Consider the following 21027-nt stretch of genomic DNA (forward strand, 5'->3'; position numbering starts at 1 on the left):
CTTTAAGGGCTGGATTTAGGTTTTTTTTTATGTTCCTTGCCAGGTTGGAGGAGCCTTTCCTCCAGCTGGAAGGGCCTTTATAAGGTTGGGCCTCTCACTTCTTCAGTCCGGGTTATACTCTTCACTTGGAGAAGTTGCTTGCTCTGGTGCGCTTGTTGCTTCAGACTTCTGTAGCTGTATTTTCTGAAGATTCCCTCTCAAAGATAAGTTGTTGTTTTTTCCTTTATCCCCTTTTGCTGTTTATTTTTGTGTTTGTTTTTCCCTCTGTAGATTGGTGGGTGGTGGGATTTAGTCCTAGGGTCTGGCTAGGAGACAGGGGCACGTTGTTAATTGTTAATTGTTGTTAAGTTTTACTATGTGAACAATTTGTTTTGTTTGAACCAAAATTTTAAAATAAAAAATATGTGACAGGGGCACGTTGGTGGACCACACCTCCTAACCATTATAGGTACCTGTGGTTTGAGGGTAAGCGCAGGGCCCCCCAGTGTCAGGGTCAGCACAGGAACCTTGGTCCCCCCCCCTCTTTGTGCACTTGCTGGGTGTCTCTCCCCACCCCCAGCGTGACATTAGGTCCTCGTCGCATCTTCAGATCCCTTTCCACGCAAGTTGGAATCTTTGGTCTTCCCACTAGGTGCTAGACTTCTGGATGTCAAGGTGCCCGGGAGGGTTCTGTGCTGGTGCACAGGTGGTCAATGGGATCATGATATCCGACATGACCTCACGCACTCCTGCACAACACAATGTGAGTTGTCCAAAGATTCCATCATGAGTGGTTGGGGATCAGAATATGCGGCGGGGATTGAACAGGTGGGGAGTAGCAGAGGGGCTGAAAAAGTGAGCAGAGAGTATTAGGATTTTTTAACTCTTTGATGGCTCACTTGTTTCAGTCAATGGCTGCCATTTTGTTGAATCCACGCAGGAGCAACTTACAAAATATCTGCATTTTGGCAAATGCAGATTTTTGTAAAGTATAATTCAATTCAATGAATAAAGAAGTGTCAATGCTCTACCAGATCATGAACAAACAGCCAAGCAATGGTGTAAATAATGTGACAATTAAAATATAATTTTTAATAATAAGTCGTTAAAAAAGTTACCACACAACACGTAAGGTTGTAAAACCAACCTAGAATCAATAAGAGAGCAAGTATAGTGTATAGCTCTCACTATCACAACACGGACAATTTGACAGTAATGGATTCCCCTACCGTACATAAGGATAGACAAGGTGGCTAGAAAAGAGTAATTGCCACACTATGTGTACGCCAATATTCACAGTCGCATACCCTACAGTGTAAAATCACCAGATTCACTGGTTAATAACCACTGTGGCAGAAAGATAAATACTGTTCCTATAGGGGAGGGGGCAAAAACAGCCTCACAATACTCCCCAAATGGCAACAATCTGACCTTAAACGTTGTATGACCTCCCAACGTGTTTCTTAATTGACTTAATCATCAGGGGATTCTGGTCAACAAACCAAGAGCTTCAGTCTAGAGCGGACTTCTAACATGGTGTGTCCGGGCATGGCATAGCTATGTACGGTAGGGGAATCCCTTACTGTCAAATTGTCCGTGTTGTGTTAGTGAGAGCTATACACTATACTTGCTCGCTTATTGATTCTAGGTTGGTTTTACAACCTTACGTGTTGTGTGGTAACTTTTTTAACGAATTATTATTAAAAGTTATATTTTAATTGTCACCACATTATTATTTACACCATTGCTTGGCTGTTTGTTTATAATTCAATTCACTCAGACTAATTCTCTCCTTTCTAGTGACAATCCTTGTTCTCTCGGTAATAATCTTACTCCCATCCAGGTAGGATTGTCTCTTCTTGCTTGGATTAGATAAACTTCACCACTACATCTCAAACTCTTAATTTTTGCAAGAGGGTAGTAGAATTTTATTTAACCCCTCTTAGAAATCTCTAAAAGGAGTTCAGTTATATGTTTTACATCAGTCGCATGGTCTTATGGCTCTGGTCTACTTCGGTCCTATACACTAAAGGCTACTTTACATGCTGCGATATCGGTCCCGATATCACTAGCGTGGGTACCCGCCCCCATCTGTTGCGCGACACGGGCAAATCGCTGCCCGTGCTGCACAACATCGCCCAGACCCGTCACACATACTTACCTGCCCGGCGACGTCGCTGTGACCGGCGAACCTCCTCCTTTCTAAGGGGGCGGTCCGTGTGGCGTCACAGCGACGTCACTGAGCGGTCGCCCAATAGCAGCGGAGGGGCGGAGCTGAGCGGGACGTAACATCCCACCCACCTCCTTCCTTCCTCATGACGGCCGGGAGGCAGGTAAGGAGAGCTTCCTCGTTCCTGCGGCGTCACACATAGCAATGTGTGCTGCCGCAGGAGCGACGAACTACATCGTTACTGCTGCAGTAACGATAATCAAGAATGGACCCCCATGTCACCGATGAGCGATTTTGCACGTTTTTGCAACGATGCAAAATCGCTCATCGGTGTCACACGCAGCAACATCGCTAATGCGGCCGGATGTGCGTCACAAATTCCGTGACCCCAACGACTCCGCATTAGCGATGTTGCAGCGTGTAAAGCCCCCTTTAGGCTAAAAAGAATTATCATATGCACTGCAATGTCAAAATGACTCGCTGTACATACATTGTCTTATTTTAGCTTCTTTTAACCGCTCAAGGCTTCAAAACTGTGAGGAGGATAAAATAAGTTGGAATATATTTGTGCCGGTGCAAAGAAACCGCGAAAGTGTCCAGTATGACACCAAAGAAGGCACTTCAGTAGAAACATCACCAGCATTTTCCTTAAACGTCATCTTCTTCAAAGATCCCCTCAGTAGGTACCCATCATCTAAAATAACCCATATGCACACACCCTAATAGTGGAAAAGGACCAATTAAATTAATTTGAAGTGATTTTTCATGGACCATTGGAGACTGTTCTCTTTGTAGCCATACCACTAGGTAGGCTTAGCCTTCAGATTCATGGTGTCAGACTGGGGAACATTGGGCCTACCGGATAACTTGATTCTGAGGGCCGACCTTTTATCTAAAAACAAATACATTAACATTTAAGGGAGTTTTTCGGACTAGGGCTAGTTTTCAGGCAATTTATGGGACAGTATTAATGGGACAGTCATAACATGCTCAATTTTAGTATTCTGCTCAGCTTGCCTATTCAATTGGTCATGACATAATTACTCATATGCAATTTGCAAACTTGTGTTGTGGTCACTTGCCAACAAGCAAATCTTCTTGCTTCTCTGAATGTTACTATTAAAGCATTGAGAGAATCAGCAAGAGAAAATATCTGGCATATGACCACAAGTATGCAAATTGCATATGAGCGATCACATGACCCCTGATCAAGCTGACAAGCAGAGACAAATCTTAACAGTGAATACATTACACACTGTTTGGATTCCATATGATATACTGCCTGAAGATTAACACTGGCTTGGGAAACCACTTTAATGATGACGTAAAATGACACATTGGAAAGACCTTTGCAGTGTAGCTCCTGAAAGGTTTACATCGGGGCCAATGTGAGAGGCTATTACAGTTGATAGGTCATCAATACCAGTTTAGTGTAATACCGACCTGCAGAACTATTCAGAAGTGTAATTTGATAAGAGAAACGCCTTAGCTTTTTCACCTACTATGATACCTATGACACTGATTTCATGGCTCATTTTTGGAGTATAATTGTTCCAAAATGCCCCTCCATCTCCCACACACAGTAGGATACCCCACAGTGAATTTCCCCACATGTATATCATGATGATCCCAGCACACAGTATGAAGACCCCAAACCCCTTTTTTATACAGTATGATATCCACCACAGCTCCACTATATACAGTATGATGGCCACACAGTCACCATATAAAAGTAGAATGCCTTCAGCACTCTGTATATTCAAAACAAGGCTTTCACAGCTCTCAATATGCAATATGATGGCCTCACAACTCCACTATTTAGAAAATGATGACCTCATAACTCCTCTATATGAAGCATTAAGCCTAAGAGCTCCCTATATACAGTATAATAGCCTTACAATTCCTCTTTATGCATTATGGGAGCCTCACTTCCCCCCTATGGAGTATGGGACCCCCACAGCTCCCTATATACAGAATGATGTCCCCAGCAGCTCCCCTATATGCAATATGAGGATCCCAAAACCTCCTAAATACAGTATAATGTTCTAACTACTACCTATAGACAGCACGATGATTTGCACAGTTCCCTGTATATAGTATGATGACACCCCAGCCCTATGACACTATGATGGTCACTACAGCTCCCTTATATACAGCATGATGCAATCACAAAACCCCTATGTAGGGTATATGGACCACAACAGCTCCACTACATATAGCAATGAGCCCTTGTTAAGACTATTAAAATAATTGAAAGATCTCACCTTCTCTTAACATTGCAGAGGCTTTGCAAACCTCAGCGATCCCCAGGATTCTGGCAATAAAGTGCTTTCCGAGGAAGTTGGTAAGAACCTTGTGTACCTATCATAGAGTACAAAAGTGGACACCAGACCAGGACCACTGTAGTGTGTGCTCTGTGGTTTGGGGTGACAGGCGCAATCTAGTGATGTCATCGTGCTTCGCGCGTCAAGTTTCCTAGTCACAGGATGAAGGAGATCCTAAAGCACATTGGGGGATCCTCTAGCTCTCCGATCAGCCAGTCTGACCCTGTCTAGACACACCTTAACCTAACTTGCTATAAGTTCTGTTCAATAGATGTGTAGTTCGTCCATTGGTTTTATCTGTAAAAAAAAGAATTTGGTACATTTTTGTACATGGCTATGGGGATGGTTTTTAGGTTGTAACAAAAAAATATATGTTACTGGCTTCTTCAGATTTCCCAAAATATTTGTAAAACTAACTTTTCCTCCTATAGATTTTTAAAATTTACCAACTATACAATTCTTTTGCCTTCTCATCTGGTGGGTTGTCATGCTTTACCATCTAAATCTCTATGCTTTGTTAAGCTGGCTATGTGTTTTCGGACTGCTCCTGAGACAACACAACATTTTATGGATTGGTGAACACTGATGACCCCCCAACTGTAACCTGTTCTCAGTATTCCTCTGTCCTCGATATCGACTTTAAAAGTACTTGTAGATGAACCTAGTGTGAATTAAAAGTATTATAGACACAGAAATCAATTTCAATTTTTTTGTAAAAAAATAACTTGGTAGTTAGAATCTCAAAGTAAAGAGTTGTTCAGATGTTCATATTCCAAATCATTATTGGGTGCACTTGACCGATACAGTTGTACATGAAATGTCAAAATGGTCCACCACAGTGTTAAAAGAGCCTCCAGTGGATCCAGAACAACAGGTCCAGAACGTCCAGGAGAGGACAGGCCCATTTGCAGGTATCTTCGACAATTTTTGTTGTTTTCTTATTGGTTTATTTACAAATTACCATGCGATTAAAAGTGATTGTGCATGTACATGCTGCATAGATTGAAGAAGAGAACTTCGCTGTGCTTGGTCCAATGAACTCCACTTTGACACAGATGTGGTTTATGGCACTTTTGTGTTCTTATTCCGGCAATGTTATTCTTGGTTGTGGATGAGATTTGGCAACAAAAAATTTGCGATATATTCCTATCTTAACAATATAACAAACATTTGTAAGCATGTGTGTAGTGACTTCACTGTCATGGAGTTTCCATCATAAAATATATTTGTTTGAAAGAATTATGGTAGAAAGTTAGTTGATATTGTTTTAAGAGGAGCAAAAAGTTTTGCATGACCCCATGTAGGTATTCCAAGGTAGTTGAAATGGTGAGCTTCCCCGGCTGGCACTTGAAGGCAGGCATCTTTAGCACCTGTGGCATTTACACGGCGCCAGCATCATCATGATGTCACGTAAAGCATAGTGACAAATAATTATGCAACTTAACATCCCAAATGCCTTGAAAACACCATCGGTTCCTAGGTTTCTGACATTCAAGTGCTTTCTGATTAATTTGGCAGGATCCTGGTCCAGGTGCTAGGAGTACCGCCATGGACCCTGTCATAAGACTCTTTTTGCTCATATTTTAATATCTACTTATGTTGAATAGAAATTTGTACTACATCGCTTTAAAAGTTTTATACTCTAAAGCTGCAGGCTTCAGAGCTGAAATCTAAGGCCGGAGTCACACTTGCGAGTGACTCACACAAGTCTCGCATCGGCATCACCTGACACGGCCGCACACTCTCCGGACAGGAACGGGTCCAGCTGCATATATTTCTATGCAGCCGAAATGCTCCTGTCCTGAGAGTGTGCGGCCATGCCAGGTGATGCCGATGCGAGACTCGCGCGTGTCACTTGCAAGTGTGACTCCGATGTAATTGAAATTTTATAGCTTGATTTCTGCACACTATTTACCTCTTGATGTATAGGAAAAGCCTTCCTACTGTATGGTAATGATTTAGCCAGACTTTCTCAGTGAGGTTTGCAAGTTGTAATTATGCAAATTGTCTCCATTAGGATTTTAGAACAACTATGAATGGTTTTCAACAAAATTGAACTAGAAGTTGTTACAAATCTACTTCTATTACCAAGAAAAGCTAAAAGTGAATCTAACAGCTGATACTTATTGCATGTATAAGGCTATGTGCGCACGTAGCGTTTGTCGATGCAGAAATTTCTGCAGCAATTTGAACATCACACGTGTGCTTCAAATCGCTGCAGAAAGAGTCCATAATGGAAAAAAAAAGCCGATTCCATGCGCTCTGAGTGCAGCCCCTCCCATAGACAGAGCGGGGACTGCATGCAGAGCGCAGGAAAGAAGTGACATGTCACTTCTTAGAACACGCGCTTCGGGCAGTAGTCGAAGCGCTGCGCTCTAATACGCCACGTGCACACGTCTCCTGCATAATCTTCATAGATTATGCTGGGGACGCAGGACGCATGCAGTTACGCTGCGGTACAGATCACAGCGTAACTGCATGTAAATACGCAATGTGCGCCCATAGCCTTAGGCTCTGGCTTTATTATTTCAGCCGGTTATGTTTGACTCTGAAACACTGCAGGATTTCAGAGAAAAACTTACTTTAAAAGCCACCAGGGATCAAGCCGCATAGGTCACTAGTAGCTTCTCTCCACCCACCCCCCTCAAATGATTGGTCTCTCCCTGCATGTGTTCATAAGAAAAGATCTGTCTGTCACTGGAAGTGGGTGTGAATATCTAATCGGGGACAGGCTGTTTTGACTAGTCAACCATGCAGATTGGTTCTTGGTGTAAATTATTCTCTGAAATGTGGCTATTAAAATGTTTTTCTTTGGTTTGCACAGCAAACATCCAAAGTCAGGTTCCCTTTAATAAACAAAATGTATGTGCATTGGCATTGTTCATGCTGGTCTCTATATGTGATGGTGGTGAAGTCAGAGGCTCCCGATTCATGAAGAGGTGCACACCATGAATCTGAGGCGTAGGATGAGTGGTGTCTGCCATGTCAGAAATCTTATCACCAGGAAAATGTAATGATATCCAAGGCTCAAAAAATTCCTCTCCATTTGGAAAACCTTTGTGTCCCAGCATACCTAGAAAAAAAATGGAATAGCAACATTTTGGCCAACACATGGCCTTTATCAAACCATAAAAAATTGCATACGAATACATATAGCTTGATAAAAGTCCTGTGTCGGCTGAAACGTCGCTATTGCATTTTTTTCTTTGTATGCTGGGACAATTGATGGTTTTCCCAAAAGGAGAGGAAGTTTCAGTGCCTTTTGATTTCATTACATTTTCCTTGTGAAGTTGCAGCTAATGGAGAGCTGTACCAATCAGCACAAATAGTGGAGTGGTGCATGGGACATTGCTTTCTCAACAGATCTCATTACCGTCAGGTACTGGAGTCATATTTCTGAAGTAAGTTACGTTAGAGCTTGTCATGAATTAGACAAGCTGCGACATCCCACCCCAGCTTTGCCCATTTTGTTGAAGCTATGAGAACATGATATGGAAAAGCCAAAAGTTGCAAAATATGGGTCAAACTCTGAGTTGTGCATATATTTTGAGACTTTTCAAAACTTTTAAGCCAAAATTCTGGCATAAAGCTGCATGGGTCACATGTAGTGTTGAGCGAGTAGCTAACTATTCGTACTCTCTATACTCATACTGTCTAATACTCGCGTATTCATTCCAAATAGTGTGTGCAATGCAAGTCAATGGGAAATACTTGCAATATAATGAGTAACCTGAATGCTGTACTATTTACTATTCGAATAAATAGTACGGCATTTGGGTTAGTCGTTACGTTGCAAGTTTTCCCCATTAACTTGCATTGCACACGCTATTCGGAACAAATACGGGAGTATTAGATAGAACTCATTATGAGTATACCGAGTACGAATAGTTAGCTACTCGCCCAACACTAGTCACAAGTTGAAAAGGTTAGTTCCCAATGGCTTCTCCCCACCCATTCCCCTCAAATGATTGGGTTCTCCCTGCATGTGTGTATAGGGGAGATCGGTCATTCACTGGCAGTAGGTAGGGAGAAGTAGTCAGCAACAGGCCGTTTCGACTACTTATCCATGCAGATTGGTTTCCGGTGTAGATTTTTCTTTGAAATGTGGATATTAAAATATGTCTTTCCCTGGTTTACACAGCATATATCCACAGAAAAGTTACCTTTAATAAACAAAATGTATGTGCCCGATTCATCAAAACTGGCATTATTCACACTGGTCTCGATGTGGGATGGTGTTGGAGTCAGATGCTTCTGATTAATGAAGCGGTGCACACCTCTTCAGAAATCTGGAGCATCTGATGAGTGGCATGGTCAATATCAGAAATCCCACTAACATCCGGTACTGGAGTAAGATTTCTGAAGTAAGGAACATCATAGCTCGTCATGAATTAGACAAGCTGTGGCATCCCACTCCTGCTGCGCCTCCATCCTACGCAGCTTTGCCCATTTTGTCAAAGCTGGGAGAACATGGTTTGGAAAAGCCAAAAATTGCCAAATGTGGATGAAACTCCAAGTTGCGCCTACATTTTGCGACTTTTCAAAACCTTTACTCCAAAATTCTGGCGTGAAAGCTTTGATCAATCAGACACTATGAATACTAACTGATCTTCAAGTTGTGATCAGGTCTCTTTTCAGATTGTAAATATGAGAACATTTGGATGTATGCAAAACAGGTTTATTAAGTCTTCATGTATAAAATGTAAAGGCCAACCAGCCTAAAAAATTCCTTTTATTTTTATTACTTTTTAAGCTTCTGATTAGGAGCCTCTTCTGGAAATACAATGGAGATCAAAATTAGAGAACAATGTATGATTACTTGCTTTTTCAGAAATAATGTAATCTACATTGATCAACATTTGAAGTTTTTTTTGTAAGCGGTACACCATGCCACTAGAACAGTTTTTTGATTTTTTTTTTACAAAAGATCCAAACTAGATCACCATAAAACCTTTATTTTGCTCAAAACGTGATGATCATAATTAGAAAACAGCAATGACTGTAGCACAGAGAAAGATTATAACTAACTTTTGTAAAGGTAACAAGTCACTAATCAGTAGGACGTGTACAGGCCTTTGCTGTGAAAGACTTCAGTACATCTGCGGCCACAGGACATCACTAGTCTCACACTGCTCTGGTGGGATTTTTGTTCACTCTTCTTTCAGTCTCTTCCACAGTTCTTTGACTGTTGTGGGTTTCTTGGCCATAACTTTGTCACCAAGGATTTTCCAGAGGTTTTCTATTGGGTCTAGATCACGACTGTGGACATTTCATTGTTTCAATGTTTTCTGTTTCAAGGAACTGCTTTTTTCATTTTGCTGTGTGACGGGGGCATTGTCCTGCATGACAATTGCTGGCTGATTGAGTGATGAACAAAAGTAAGGAACCACTTGTTGTTGACAAAGGTTCTGATACACACTTACATTCACTCTGCCATGTAGCTGTATGAGAGGTCTAACTTCTGCTGAAGAAAACATTCCCCAAACCATGACATTTCCTCCCCCACCTTTCACTGACTTCTTTACACACTTTGTGTTCAGTCTCTCCACGTATAAGCAGGCCGCAGCCAATGAGAAAAAATGGGGGAATATGTTTCAAAAACTAAAAAGAGAACCCCAATAAAATATAACTTTTATTCTAAATACTAAAAAAGTCAGAGACCAAATTCACAAACAAAGATAGATAAAGTGCCGAATGTGAAATAACAGATGCTAGGAGGGAGGATGACCACACAGACTGGCCCTAAACCAGCCCAAGTCAACCTCTCCTTGCTTAGCCCTAGGGTTATGGCGCCCCCATTCACCAACAAGAAACCCTGCATGACCCTAATAGGCCCTGCACAGCACAAAAAACACCACTTAAAGAATACGGAGACTCTCCATCCCAATCAGAGGGTGAGCCAAATAGACTTATCTGAGATGTTGTCCTAAGAAGGTGTACCGATGAGTTTCATCCCACAGGTACCAGGGAATCATCAGGGGACAAACAGGGAGCAGACCACCAAAGCAGAAGCCTCCCTAATTTTGCACCTCTGTTTTGACTGCTTAGGGAGGCTTCTGCATTGCCCATGTGCTCCCTGTTTGTCCCCTGAGGATTCCCTGGTAGCTGTGGGATGAAACGCATCGTTACATCTTCTTAGGACATCTCAGATAAGTCTATTTGGCTCACCCTCTGATTGGGATGGAGAGTCTCTGTATTAAGTGGTGTTTTTTGTGCTTTGCAGGGCCAATTGGGTTCATGCAGGGTTTCCCATCTGTGAATGGGGGCGCCATAATCCTAGGGCATCATACCCTCCATTGCTAGGTAGAGAGAGGCTGACTAGGGCTGGTTTAGGGCCAGTCTGTGTGATCATCCTCCCTCCGAGCATCTGTTATTTCACATTCGGCACTTTATCGATCTTTGTTTGTGAATATGGTCTCTGACTTTTTTAGTATTAAGAATAAAAGTTATATTTTATTGGGGGTTCCCTTTTTTGCTTTCGAAAGGTTCAGTCTCTCCAGTTTATCAACGAACATAATGTTTCCCATCAGACCCAAATAAATTAAACTTATTTTCATAACTAAAATTAACTTTGCACCACTTCCCCTCTGTCCACACAACACACTCCTCACCAAAGGTGAGTCTAGCCTTTTGATTCTTTCTGCTAATGAGAGGTTTTGGTCCAAATGCTCTTAAATGTTGTGACACTGTATGACGAGACAGATGCTTACCCTGTTAAGTGCTCAACTGGTGAGCAATTCCATCTGCAGTGTTGAAACAAATGATTAACCATTTAGATTCTCCACATTATCCTGTCCTCTCTTGCATTTGTCTTTTGAGGGTAACCAGCCTTCTTGGGGTACTCAAAAGAGTTTGTGATGTTGTAAAGATGCGATATTCTTGAAATCACAGACTTGGAATGACAAAAATCTCTTGCTATGGCTGAACAGGTCACCCCTTTGGCCTTCATCTGGACAACCTGCTGCCGGAGGGTTTTAGTCACTTTGGAATGGCACACCATTTTCAAACTGGAAAGATAGGCTGCCAGTTACATAGGGTTTGATAGATAATTAAGGAAATTAGCACCAGGTGCTAGATTAACACCAATAACTTGCAGGTATCTGAAAGTGTTCTCTAATGTTGATCAGTGTTCTTTTTCATTTATCTCATTTACATTTTTATTATGTGCTTTGGAATAAATTCAATTTATGAAATAAGCTTAAAATACTGTGAGTTTCCTCATGTTAGGATATAATCACATAGGACTATACAATGATCTTAACATTTAGGAAATTGTGTGCTGTTCTCTAATTTTGATCTCCAGTGTGTATATTTTAAAGGATTTCTATATAAGACCACACCACAATCTTATAGTTGGAGCAGCAGTACCTGTGGAAGAAAATATAACAACTGTAATAAATTTTTATTGTGGGTGCCATAGTAAGAGAAGGCTGATACTTTAATTTTAATACTATATACATTTCACCATACATTATATTTTAATGAAATGAAATAAAATTTATCAAGCAAAAAAAAAATAAAAAAAAAATTGACGACTCCAAAAATGAGAAGTACAAATATTAGAATGTAAAACATATAAATCAAAAGTGAATGAAATTCTGACCTATGGCGTAATAATATAAAAGATTTAAATATTTATTTTTAGATTTAATATTTTTTATTAAAATATAACACAATGAATTTTATAGTTACTTTGAACCACAAAGAAAATTCTTAAACTTTTTATTTTTTTCACAGCAAGATAACGTACTAATAATATACTTGTTCCTGAAAGACAATTCTAAAGTTAAAAAAAAAAAGGAGAGAAAAAAAAGACATGCAATTACAATATTTATTTTTTTTTATTATTATTATTATTGGCACCCATTTATTTTTTGGAAAATAGGTTTGATTCTCAATGCGTCTTTTTTTGTCTTTGGAAGTGCAATTTAATATTTTTTTTTTTTTTTTTTTTTTTTAAAACATCACATTTTCCTAAAAAGAATAAAAAAAAAATAAGTAAATTTTGTTTCTGAGAATAAACAACAACAAAAAAAAGAAGCAAAAATGTAATGAGATTTCTCTGTACGACGTTCAGTGCATTTATTTAATGTCTAAAATGTACATCAATTGCCAGTGCCTTGAAACAGCTTCGCCACTGTCTCCATATAAAGTAAACAAAACAATACATTCAAAAAAGCCGAGCTGTCCTGTTCATGAGTTGGCAGGCGTGAGACAGCCATAATCTGTACACTACTCCGCGATCAACATATCACCCAGCATCAATTAGCTGTCATTATATGTCAAAAATAACAAAACTGAAAAAATAAACAAACCACAATAGGTGACAGTACAAGTAAAAGGGATAAAAATATAAAAGAAATGTCACAAGTATTAGACACCTGTTAAGAATACAAAGGGAACATACATGGGGAAAAAAAAAGCAAAAAAGAAAAGAAAGAATAGACTCTTTGGAGCCACTAGTGGCCACCGTAAAATATTAATAAAATTCATGGAATATTTTCACATATTAAACATCAAAAAAACAAATAAACCAAATGTTAAATATTCTGTAAAATTAAAGTTATTCAATAAAGCTTAATTTTCCAGTTTGGAAAAGAGTGTCGACAAAAATAGTTCATCGAAAATGGAAGGGCATGTGGTTTATTTAAAGCCTACTTGGGTTAGGCCAATCACAAGATGGAGAAATGAAGGTTATTTGGACCAAACACAGCTACAAGAACCCCACAGTACATTTTTTTTTATAAAATAAAAAAAGACTTTATAAATACATCTCACTTTTGCATGTATTTTGGTTGTAATGCTAATAATGAAGGTTTTCAGTCCATATAGGAACTTGACTTTGGAGGACTGAAACTATCTCTATGTGTCAGCCATAAGCCCGGTAATGCAGAATTGCATGGTTGCAAAAATGTTTAGTTTTTTTTTCTAAATTATGTCGGCAGGGGATAAAAGTACAAAAAAAAAATCATTATTCATTTGTTAAATCTTCCATTCCTTCAGAGTTTCTGGTGGATAATGTCAATTTTTGTTTATGTTAGTGCAACAATCACATACATTGATGTGAATGCTGCAGCCAATCATTGACCTCAGTGTTAATCAATAGGGACCACCAATGCAGCAGTGGATTTAAGGGAACCTGCCACCTCCATCATCAAATGTCACTACAGATCCCATGTAGAGGAGTGTTCCCCAACTCCAGTCCTCAAGGCCAACCAGCAGTGCATGTTTTCAGGATTCCCTTAGCAATATACAAGTGTTGGAATCATCACCTGTGTAATAATAAGGAAATCCTGAAAACATGCAGTGTTGGTAGGTCTTGAGGACTGGAGTTGAGGAACACTGATGTAGAGTCACTAGATATGAGGAAAAAGTGTGAAGGAACCCTGATCCAGTGGTCACATTGGTTGACTTTGGTTGCTGACCTGAGCTCTGTGAACCTCTTCCTACCTATCGGTATCCCTAGTGCCTCTTTATAGTAGCAGGTACAGCATGTCATCATGTGTGGTTCTCACCACAATGAAGACTTCTCGACAGCCCTACAAACAGAAGAGGTGCTTGGTATTCTGGTAGCTAGACAGAGATATGCAAATTTTCACAGAACCGCCATAGTCTACCACCATTTCCACTGGACCAGGGTCCCATGAATCTTTCATCATAACTGGTACCTTCCGTTATGCTGTCTCTCTCATAATGGCTCCCAGTTTTCTTCTCCATAATGGTCACAAAAGTGTCATATGAGGAGTGCTGTGGAAAGTCAGGTAATCCTCTTCTTTTTGAGAGACTATTGCCAATGATGGGATGGACACATCACTTACAGCATCAGCACTGGTCAATACTTTGGCAGAAATAAGACATGAGTGGAAAGATTCTGCCTTTTTATTGCATTCCCCATACCACTGTGGTGACGATTTTGGAAAATGGGATGCCAATCTTACAGATGATGGGCAAAAGGTATGATGACTACATAAAAAAATAACTTTAAGGGTGGAGGATAACTTCAACAGATGAGTATTGGATATTCTTCATCACCTCTTAAAAGGCCCAGGTTACATGGCAATGTATGGTTTCCTAAAGCAAAAAAATTATACTATTGTGATAATCAAACATTTTTTTTTCCAAAATGATTTTTATATTTTCAAAATAGCTTCGACTTTTTAAATACTATAGGAAGCCACTGTGGTTGTGACCCATAAGTTCCACAATACAACCACAGGTCACCATGTATGCCAGATCGCAAATGAATATATCCTTAGCAGTCACCTCAAGTGATCTCCTCTCATTATTATTTTTATTTTTTAAAGGGAACCTGTCACAAGATTTGGCAGCTATAAACTGCGATCATTACCAGTGAGCTCTTATATACAGCATTCCAGAATACTGTATAAAAGAGCCCAGGCCGCTGTATAGAACGTAAAAAACACTGTTAGAATACTCACCTAAGGAACGGTCCGGTCTGATGGGTGTTGCTGCTCTCCGGTCCTGCGCCTCCTTTCTGCGGCAATGGTTGTCGTCCTTCTGAGGCCCGCATGCATGACGCATCCTACGTCATTCACACTAGCCAGCATTGAGGTCCTGTGCAGGCGCACTTTGATCTTCCCTGCTCAGGGCAGATCAAAGTATTGCACTGCGCATGCACGAGCGATCTTTAACCTTTCCTCGTGCTTGCACATTACAGTACTTGATCTGCCCTCAGCAGGGCAGATCAAAGTGCGCCTGCGCAGGACTGCAATGTCGGCCTGTGTGGATGACGTAGACGTGTCATCCACACTGGGCTGGGTAGAAGGAGGACAGAGATCGCAGCAGAGAGGCGTCGCTGAACCAGAGAGAGGAGGAACCGGAACAGAGAGAAGTGACACCCATCGGACCAGACCAACGCCCCACTAGGTGAGCATTCCAGAATACTGTATATAAGAGCTCACTGGTGGTGGCCGCAGCTTATAGTCGCCAAATCTGGTGACAGGTTCCCTTTAACTACAACCATTTTTCTGGTGTTCTTCACCAAAGTATTAACTACAAAACTGTACTTCACAGAATGTATAACCGGTGACTAGAAAGACTACGATCAGTGTCAATGGTTACAAGCTTAATATATAGAGATTTTGTTATTATAAAACAGTTTAATTCGCTAGCATGTTTTTGGAGTTGGGCTGATGCGGAATCCACTGAAGTCATAAATTTGTGTCTCTGTAAATATATATATAAAGAATACTTGCACCATCTGAACTTATTAAAAAAAAAACTTTGATTTAATATCGTAAATGGTCATTCTGAATAATGGTGTCATTTACATAGGGAGAAGTCAGTTACAAATTAATATGGCAAGACATTAGCCATTTTTGTTTTCGTAGAATCAACCAAATACATTCAAAGTAATATTCCATGCCACTTTCCAATTTTTTTTTTGAGGTAAACATACATTTGTAATATAAAGCAACAATGACGCCAACCATCTCTCAGCAGTAAATAGTGCTTTCAACACATTCCTTTGAGGTACTGTACAAATCAACTTTCCTGAGGTTTTTTTTTTTGTTTGTTTGTCATTTTTGCAGACAGAACATTAAAAAAAAAAAAAAGAAATAAAACTACAGAAATTAAAGTTCCAGATTACATTTTCTTATCCCTTCTGCAGAACAGACAGGATTGAGGAATACTGTTGCTCATAAAAATGGCAAGAAAATCTGGCTGGCTGTCTTTCAACTTATCGGTTCATCTATAGTCCATTAATGTTTGAAGTTAAAGCTCTTTATATTAGCACATGCCACCAATGTAATTGTGAGGCAAACAAAAAAATAAAGCACCACTTGAGGCACTTGACAGCAACTAAATCTCAAGAACAGCAGAATGGAATCAATACACGGGATTCATGTCCTTCCAATGTCAACCTATGTCCACCCTGCTTCTTTTCGAGTGTGGGTTTCCGTAATTAGAACTAAAGCATTAAAATATGCTCACTGTCACATCATTCAATTCAGAAACATTAGCTGTTTGATGCACATTAATGTCTACCATCACTCTGAAGATGCAAGTTTATTTTGGCTGCCTTGGTACCTTTTGACATTTAGGCAACTGCCAAAAAGGGACTCTTACCCCTCTTGGACACCTAAATTTGCGTCTCAGCATTCATTGAAAATGTTTATCACTGGCTGCAACCAAACATTTTGTTCCATTCAATATACGTATCAAGTTCTTTCTGTGATATGCTAGGTTGAATCTTGCAGAATACATTTTCAAAGTCTTGGTACGTTACGGGCCTCAGTTGGCTCGGCATAATAGCCGAGAGGTCTGAGGGTGGTATGGCATGGAGAGGGCCAACCACAGCTTCCTGACACAAGCGAGCCACATCCAGTCCAGAAAATCCTTCTGTGCGCTGAACTAGGAGTGCAACTTCTTTGTCATTAAGACAGTAATTGTGCTGTGAGAGCAATTGTATTATTATTTGATGTCTGGCTGTGCTGTCTGGAAGTGGGATAAGAAGTCTCTTCATGAAATATCTCCTTAGAGATTCATCTATTTCTTCAGGTTTACTTGTGGCACAAATTACAACTATTTGGTCCTCAGCAGAAGAAAGAACGGAATCTAACTGCATAAGAAACTCTGTTCTCATTCGGCTTATTGGATTGTGTTCTTCACCTACCTGGGAGGAAAGTAGCATGTCTATGTCACTTACAAAAATCACAGAAGGTTGTCGACACCTTGCCACAAGAAACGACGCATGGACAATTTTCTCTCCTTCATTTATCCATTTTGTGACAAGATTAGAGCCTGTAATTTTGAAGAACGTGGCACCTAGCTGGCTAGCTATACATCGTCCCAATAATGTTTTGCCTGTTCCTCTAGGTCCAAATAAAAGTATGCTCCGAGGCAAAGCTGTAAGTCCACTGAATGCGTCAGATCGAATCACAGGCCATAACACTTCCTCCTTTATAAATGCCTTTACCAAATCAAGGCCAGCAATTTCATCCCAGTCAACTGGATGTCCCTGGTTGATAATCTCATTAGTTACAAGGTCAATGAGGTGAGTATCAGTGTTCTTCAGCTGTTCGTCCACAGAGTGGTTGGATGAGGTAGCTGTATGAAGTCCAGGGCCTTGCAGAGAATGTGGGAGTAGCTGCCTATGCTCTTCATTGTGTTCATTGATTGCAGATGAGTTGTATTTTCCAAAAGCTTCACTTGATCGGGAATTCTTTCCAGTGCTATATGACGGTGGTGTGAGAGCTCTTGTTGACTGACTGCTAAATTTTCTTTGCTGATCAGTTGGAGCTAACTGCTTTGTAGGCTTGAATGCCAAGGATGATGATTCAGAACTTCGTTCATAGCCATTTCCTCTATTTGAGTTGGATATAGCTGTGTCAGGCATTCTGTACATAGGGCTATGTGAGGTTCTTTGTTGACCATAGCTATAGTTCCCATAACTAGACTCTAAATCCCCCTGACCTGTCATATAGAAAGCTTTTCTTTTGAGAGAACTAGCTGAACTTGATGGAGTTATTGGGGTTAAACCATGTGTTTGATAACTATAGCCTGGAACAGTTGTTGGTGGAAGGGGAGTAGGAGCAGGGATACCAGAAGGAAGGTAAGCAGAAGGAGGAGGTGCACTTCCAGGGCTATACCCTGACCCAACGCCTGATTGTGGAGGATAGCCAGCAGGTGGATAGTTGTAACTTGAAAGATTGGAGGCCCCATTGTAGCCTGGTACAAGAGCTGGTGGAGGTGGAGGTGGTGGAGGAGGCTGTAGGAGTCCAGCGCTATGAAGTGGCGATGGATGAGGTGATGGCAGTGCAGATGCAGATTGACTGTTGTAACTTGAATGCAGGTAGGAGCCATTATATGCTGTTTCATATTCCTGAGATGGTAGCCCTGAATGTAGACTAGGAACTGAGTGACTTCCACATGTACTACTGGAATAACTAGGTTCTGTCAAATTGCTGCCCACCCCAGGAGAACTGCCTATGCTGGCGGAGACATCTGATGGAGGTAAAGTGGCTCCTATTCTGGCTTTGCTTGCTGCAATTACATCAGAGACACAGTTCATAGGATAGACATTGTCTGAAGTCAAAGAACTTTGCCAAGGCTCACCATCATTTTTTCGACCATTTACAAGGCCAGACTGAGCTTCAGTGTAATTGCTGAGAAGAGGTCTCTCCATGGAGCCTTCCAGAATTCCAGAATATTTCTCAGCATACTTTTTAAGCAGATTTGATGCAGTTAAAGCCGATATATCATCATTGGCCCAGGCATACTGGTACGTGCGTTGCAAATGACCACGATAGGCTTCCACTTTGTGAGCCGGTGACCTTGTGGTGGACGATATGTCGAAGTGCTGTTCTGGCCATTGAGCATGCTCTGGCGTCCACTGCATCTTCAAGCCTATATAAATAAGAAGAAAAGAAAAATAAAATCAATACCATAAGAAAAGAAAGACGTGGTATATCGTGTACGTGACAATAAGTAGATATTCTTAACTTTAGCCCATTCTGATGGTCGATTTGTAGATGCAGCTACAGCTTTCCCGAAACACTCAATATGCTACGTATGCAGCAGTTCTGTCTGTACAATATCAGTCTCAGATTTCTTTTTTTTTTTCCCCTCAATCTAAAAATATGAGACACAGCTGACAGATCACATCTAGGATGCCTCTCTTATTTGGTGCTGAACACCTAGTTAGCACAGCATAATGCACCCTGTGCTGAACAATATGACACAGACATTGCAGGTCATTCCATAATCCAACTCTCATCTAAAGTGGTCCAAGACAGTTTCAAATCTGCTTCGTGGAGTGCAGCAAAGCAATCTCCCAGGCAGCGGTCCATCGCTTTCATCACACAAAGCCTACAACTCGGTATGAATTACAACTGCTTTCTTTCTGCCTCTGAGCTCTGTTGTTGAACCCCCAAAGAAAAAAAATAATAAAAAAAACAACTAATGCTTGTCTGCTGGTCTGTTTCTGCTACGAATCTCCAGGGCGCGAGGAATTAAACCACTACTGACTAACCCCTCCATTTTTTTTTCCATTCGCAGCTTTACCCTTTAAATGCAGCAGCTAAAATCTATCATAAAGGCACAGAATGTGTTACACATTCTATTTAGCAGAACGCTCTATAAACAAACTTTGCAAAAATATTGGATCCCTTATATTATATTGGACCCTTCTTGAGATATATCATAAAAGCAATTATTTTATACTGTATTTCAGTCTGTTTTTAAAAAAAATTGGGCATTACACAATTTTTCAATTTTTAATTTTTTGCAGGATAATCTCATTATAATTTAGCGTTTCTTTTTTTATAATGCATAATGCAATTTTAAATTAAAATTACTTTTTTTTTGTCCTTGTGCGTAAAAAGTTAAAATTATGTTCACTAAAGAATATCTGATTTTAGAAAAAAAAACCAAAAAAAACAAAAAACAAACAAATATTAACTTGTTTTTTTATCTTGTTAAAAAAAAATCAAGCTTACTATAATTTGAAACAATGTCGATTTTTAACGTTCATGATGTTACGGAAAAAAATCCAATATTTCAGATTATCCAAATATAATGTTAATCCAAAATCGTTTAGCTCTCATGTACATGGCCTTATTAGAGGAGTTGTCTCATTTTGCTTTTTTCTTTAGCACAGTATCCCCCCCCCCCCCCCCGCCTTCCAGATTTCTGCAGACAATCAGCTCCTACTTGATTAACAGTTCGGACCTGCGGAATTTTTGTGTCGGTTGCCAACTGTCCAGAAATTCCAGGTCACTTTTTTGCTCTGTCCTTAAATATTTTTTGTTAAGGCGTCTGTGATTTGCTTTGAAGCCGTAGAAATGTATGCAGATTTCTTTTTTTACTGTTTTACAGTTTTCAGTGAAGGTAGCTGACGGTTTTATTAGTGACGAGTGAGCACTTCCATGCTCAGGTGCTGGATACTCGTAATTAGTGATGAGTGGGCACTACCATGCTCAGGTACTCAGTACTCGTAACTAGTGATGAGTGAGCACTACCATGCTCAGGTGCTAAGTACTCGCAACTAGTGATGAGTGGGCACTACCATGCTCAGGTACTCAGTACTCGTAACTAGTGATGAGTGGGCACTACCATGCTCGGGTGCCGGATACTCGTAACTAGTGATGAGTGAGCACTACCATGCTTGGGTGTCCAGTACTTGTAACTAGTGATGAGCGGGCACTACCATGCTCAGTGCTGGATACTCATAACTAGTGATGAGCGAACACTACCATGCTCGGGTGCTCAGTACTCGTAACTAGTGATGAGTGAACACTACCATGCACGGGTGCCCAATACTCGTAACTACTGATGAGCGAAAACTACCATGATCTTGTGCTGGGTAATTGGAACGAGCAGTTGGATGCTCGGATGGGCGTGAATTGAGTACTCTAGTATAATGTACCCGAGCATATCTTCCGGAAAGATGGTTGAGTCCCCCATTGACTTGCATTATACTATGGTATTGGAGTCGCACTTATACGAGTATCCAACTGCTCCTTACGAGTACTGAGCAGTCAAGCATGGTAGTGCTTGCTCATCTCTAATTTTCATATCACAATTATGGGC

The 21027-nt window shown here is 40.5% G+C and overlaps 1 protein-coding gene across 1 annotated transcript; it reads right to left on the bottom strand.

The window, feature by feature from the left end:
- Positions 1-12129: 12129 nt before the first annotated feature.
- Positions 12130-18844, bottom strand: FIGN (fidgetin, microtubule severing factor). The gene has a single exon (XM_075317268.1). It carries the CDS (start codon positions 18833-18835, stop codon positions 16613-16615), a length of 2223 nt encoding a protein of 740 aa, XP_075173383.1. The 5' UTR covers positions 18836-18844; the 3' UTR covers positions 12130-16612.
- Between the last annotated feature and the right edge of the window lie 2183 nt (positions 18845-21027).

Source organism: Anomaloglossus baeobatrachus, chromosome 7 (assembly GCF_048569485.1).
Source record: "Anomaloglossus baeobatrachus isolate aAnoBae1 chromosome 7, aAnoBae1.hap1, whole genome shotgun sequence".
NCBI lineage: Eukaryota > Metazoa > Chordata > Amphibia > Anura > Aromobatidae > Anomaloglossus > Anomaloglossus baeobatrachus.

Bases quoted from the DNA above. Each gene is read 5' to 3' on its own strand.
- FIGN (XM_075317268.1), bottom strand. From the start codon at position 18,835: ATGCAGTGGACGCCAGAGCATGCTCAATGGCCAGAACAGCACTTCGAC.